At 55.2% G+C, this 4,598-nt stretch overlaps 1 protein-coding gene across 1 annotated transcript; it reads left to right on the top strand.

Annotated features, from left to right (window-relative positions):
* The first annotated feature begins 1,038 nt into the window (after positions 1-1,038).
* Positions 1,039-1,995, top strand: LOC135442157 (olfactory receptor 14J1-like). Its single transcript, XM_064701698.1, has one exon. It carries the CDS (start codon positions 1,039-1,041, stop codon positions 1,993-1,995), a length of 957 nt encoding a protein of 318 aa, XP_064557768.1.
* The last annotated feature ends 2,603 nt before the right edge of the window (positions 1,996-4,598 follow it).

Genomic DNA, 4,598 nt, shown 5'->3' with positions numbered 1-4,598 from the left:
GCTGCTGCTGCAGCCAGGGCTGCCCAGGGCTGTCCTGCAGAGCAGCTCCTGCAGCCCTCAGGGCTCTTGGCCAGCCCAGGGCATGTGCCACCTGCCAGGAGCAGCTCTCAGCCTGCCTGGCAGCTCCCCATGGGCACTGCGGGGGAGAAGTTGGAGGTAGAAGGAGCCACCCCCATCAGGGCAGATTCCTCCTGCTGTGGAGATGGTGCTGCATGGCCAGGGCTGCTCTCAGCTTTCTCCTAAAGGGAAGGGAAAGGGGCTGTCAGCTTTGGCTGTGTCACTGAGACTCCTGCACTGTCACCCTGGGCATCAGCAGATGTGCCTCAGATCTCCCTCAGAAAGTGCTTCCTCAGCCTCCTCTCCCTACAGGCAGCAGCAGCAGCACCTTGGCTTGCAGCATCTCTGTTTGTGTGCCCTGCCCTTAAGGCCCTGCTGCCAGGGAGATGCCCCTGGGCAGTGCCCTGTGCTGGGAGGGGTCTGCAGGACAGAGCTGAGCCCCCAGGGCTGGGCTGGGCTCTGGCAGCACTGGCAGGGACAAGGCTTGGATAGAGAGAAACAGCTCCCAGTAGGCACAACTCCAGGCTGCAGAGAGCCAGACCAACCCTTGGATATACCATCCTGACCAGCTGCATAGGAGAAGGTGGAAAAATTTAGAGATGCTGAATTTTAAATTAGAGCCAACAAAAAGTCCACTATATTTTTCAAGCATGTTTAAAGTGAGAGCACCCTGAACTAGAGGGAGATGAAATGAGCAAAAGGCACCTGTGTGGTTCCAGCAGATCTGACTGCTCTGGGGCACAGGCAGTCCTGTTTTCCATCTGGCACCTCTTTGTTCAGGCTGAGAGCATTGCTGAAGCAACAACTCAAAAGGAACAGAAACCCAGAATCAAAAATAAAGAAATTTAACAAATTTCCTTCAACACAACATCAATAGCTTCGAGGGGATTACTAAAAAAACAGCATAGGATTGACTCAAGGAAAGCTGTCCCAGCTTGTCAATGTCTTCTTTCGACAGTCCACCATGCCCAGAGTGAAGGAATGTCCAACAGCAGCTCCATCAGCCACTTCCTCCTGCTGGCATTGGCAGACTCGCGGCAGCTGCAGCTCCTGCACTTCTGCCTCTTGCTGGGCATCTCCCTGGCTGCCCTCCTGGGCAACGGCCTCATCATCAGCGCCGTAGCCTGCAGCCACCACCTGCACACGCCCATGTTCTTCTTCCTGCTCAACCTGGCCCTCACTGACCTGGGCTTCATCTGCACCACTGTCCCCAAAGCCATGCACAATTCCCTCTGGGACACCAGGAACATCTCCTACACAGGATGTGCTGCACAGCTCTTTTTCTTTGCTTTTTTTATTTCAGCAGAGCTTTCCCTCCTGACCATCATGTGCTACGACCGCTACGTGTCCATTTGCAAACCCCTGCACTACGGGACCCTCCTGGGCAGCAGAGCTTGTGCCCACATGGCAGCAGCTGCCTGGGCCAGTGCCTTTCTCAATGCTCTCATGCACACAGCCAATACATTTTCCTTGCCCCTGTGCCATGGCAATGTCCTGGGCCAGTTCTTCTGTGAAATCCCCCAGATCCTCAAGCTCTCCTGCTCAGACACATACCTGAGGGAATTTGGGCTTCTTGCTTTTAGTGCTTTCCTTTTCTTGGGTTGTTTTGTGTTCATTGTTTTCTCCTATGTGCAGATCTTCAGGGCTGTGCTGAGGATCCCCTCTGAGCAGGGACGGCAAAAAGCCTTTTCCACCTGTCTCCCTCACCTGGCTGTGGTCTCCTTGTACATCAGCACTGGCTCATTTGCTCACCTTAAGCCCCTCTCCATGTCCTCCCCATCCCTGGATCTGGCCCTGTCAGTTCTGTACTCGGTGGTGCCTCCAGCCCTGAACCCCCTCATCTACAGCCTGAGGAACCAGGAGCTCAAAGATGCCCTGAGGAAAATGCTTTTCAGAAACAATAAACTCTCTTTTCTGCTCAGAACCTTCAGAATGTAACTTTTTACAGTCTTGGCTTTTTTTTTTTTTTTTTCTGTTTGGTTTTTTTTTCAGTGGGACCTTTCCTTAATTTTTTTCCTAGTATTGCATTTTTTTTTTTCTAAAAACCCTATAGTATTTCTTTATAAAAAGTTCCTGGCAGCTTTGTCACTATCCTGCTGTGTGTTTGTGCTGTGACCTCAGGCAGGGCCAGGCCATGGGCACTGCTGGGACACAGCTGGGCTCCAGCACAGCAGCTCCAGCAGCAAAGGGCATCTCCTGAGAGCAGGGCAGGGAGGCTTTGCTCCCCTCCAGAGTCACTCTCAGTATTCTCAAGAGGCTCCTTGTGTTCCTTGTTCTCCCAGGGCTCAGTGTAATGAGATCAGGGTCTCAGTGGGGCCTTCAGGGGACTCAGGCCTGGGTCAGGTTTTGCTTGTTGGTGGCCAGTGCACATTGGATGATGAATGGTCTGTGCTGAACATTCCTGGGGCTCTGCAGCTTGTGCCAGGCATGATGGCAGGGGAAGGTTTGTCTGGAGGGCCTTGGGAGCTGCCAGGAGAGCACAGGGGACCTGCAGGGACAGTGTGTGCCAGGGAGCAGCAGGGAGTGGAGTTCTCTGGGCACTGGCCAGGGTGGGGTCACCCTGAGATCAAGGACTGAATGTCTGCTGTGAGCCAGGAGAGCTCTGCAGCCCAGGGACTCAGCAGGCACAGGGAAAGGAGTCTGGGCACTGACTCCGCTGACCACAGGGAACTCCCCCAGGAGGGTCCAGGGCAGCCTCGAGCCCCTCTGGCAGCCCTGGAACAAGGCAGACACATCTGAGCCCCTCCATGGCCGCGCAGAGCCTGTGTGGGAGGGGGTCAGTGCAGGGAGCACCATCAGCTGCCTCTGTGTGCCAGGCTGAGCAGCAGAGCCCAGCAGAGGCACCCAGGGTCCCGGGCAGCACAGCCTCCGTGCTCTGCAGAGCAGCAGCCCCAGCTCAGGCTCTGGGGAGAAGGGCAGGGGCTACAGCAATGGCTGCTTGGGCCAGCACAGACATGTTCCCCTGGGAAGTGCTCTGGGGGCAGCTGGCATGGGCCAAGAGCAGAGCAGGAGCCCGTGGGGGTGCGGAGGAGCCCTGGCAAGAGGCTGCCCTGTCCCTGGGCCAGCAGGAGCTGCCTGAGGAGCCCCGGGGCCAACTCTGGGCTGTGCTGGGCAGTGGGGCTCGCCCTGGAACAGCAGGAGCTGCCCGAGCTGAGCATCTGCTGGGCATTCCAGACACAGAGTGGCTGTCCCTGACCTCCAGGGCCTCCAGTTCCTGCTTCCGGCCCAGACTTGACTCTGCTCCTCTCCTGGGCTGTGGCAAGAACAGGGAGGGGAAAAAAATGGAACCTTGTCCCCACGAGTCCCCATAGTGTCAGAATGGTCTCAGTGGTTCCATGAGGGCTCACAGTGTCACAAGGGCCCCTTGGTTCCATAAGGCCCCACAGGGTCACCATGGTCACCTGGTTACAGGAGGCCCTGCAGTGTCACAAGGGCTCCCTTGGTTCTATGGAGTCCACAGGGTCAGTTTTACCACTGGGCAGGGTCAGCACCAAAGACAGACACCAACTGAAGGAACTGTGTAATTTATATAATGTATGTCTGCAAAAAATTACAAAAGCATAAGCTCAGCAGAACACATACTCATTAGAAAATAATTACAAAAGCAGAAGCTCAGCAATGCACCCAACCATCCCCACCAAAGACTGCAGCAGTGATTAACAAAAATGCAGCAGCATTTACCCTCAGCCTTTACCATCCCCCAGACCCACACAGCAGCTGGGGAAGCTGTCACAGCCAAGGGCTGCAGAGCCACTCCTGGACACTGGGAATTCCTGCAGGTGCCTCCAGCCCCAGGTGAGGCTCCAACCCCGCTGGGAGAGGGCCCAGCTCTGACAGTGCTGAATGAACAAACTGACAGCTCTGCTAGTGTGGCAACATCTGCTTTCATCCTCCTCTTGGGTCCCTCCCAAAGCCTGGCCAGGGCTCAAGGAGGAACCAAGGGAGCTGACTTTGACCATACAGCCCCAAACAAGGCCAGATGTCAAATTTCATGGCCTTGTCTGGCTTCTAAATACACAAAGGTCAATACATGTCTCACTAAGGAGTGGCTACATCTATCACAGGGCTAATGACCATGCATATTTCATTAGGGAGCAGATACAAAGATAACCTTTGCTTGGAAGGTTCATCCAGAGGCCACCTTTGGCTCAGGGCCTGCTGTCCAGGCCTCACTCAGGGCTGGTGTCCAGGCCTTGGCCCTTCAGGGACGTGGTTTAGTGCTGGGCTTGGCACTGCTGGGTGAGCAGCTGCACTGGGTGAGCTCAGAGGGCTTTTCCAACAGAAAGGATTCTGTGATTCCATGATTCTATCCACTGCATTCAGCTGGGTCTATTTTAGCAGCATTACTTTGCTCCAAAAGCTCCCTCTTGCCCAGCATCTGTGGCCTGAGGCTTCAGCTCCTTCAGCTCCTGGTGCTGAGCTGCTCATGCTGAACGAGACGACTTGGAGAGAAGAACACAGTCCATGCAATTCCTTCTGGGACACGGAGAGGGGAGGCTGTGCAAACAGGAGCATTGTTTGTTGTGGCCTCCTCTCTGCCC

This window comes from Zonotrichia leucophrys, unplaced genomic scaffold (genome assembly GCF_028769735.1).
Source record: "Zonotrichia leucophrys gambelii isolate GWCS_2022_RI unplaced genomic scaffold, RI_Zleu_2.0 Scaffold_1500_10587, whole genome shotgun sequence".
NCBI lineage: Eukaryota > Metazoa > Chordata > Aves > Passeriformes > Passerellidae > Zonotrichia > Zonotrichia leucophrys.
Note: the sequence above shows the minus strand (reverse complement) of the source record. Positions and strands in the feature narration are given on the sequence as shown.

What these genes read in the sequence shown, in the direction of transcription:
- LOC135442157 (XM_064701698.1), top strand. Translation starts at nt 1,039, where the DNA reads ATGTCCAACAGCAGCTCCATCAGCCACTTCCTCCTGCTGGCATTGGCA.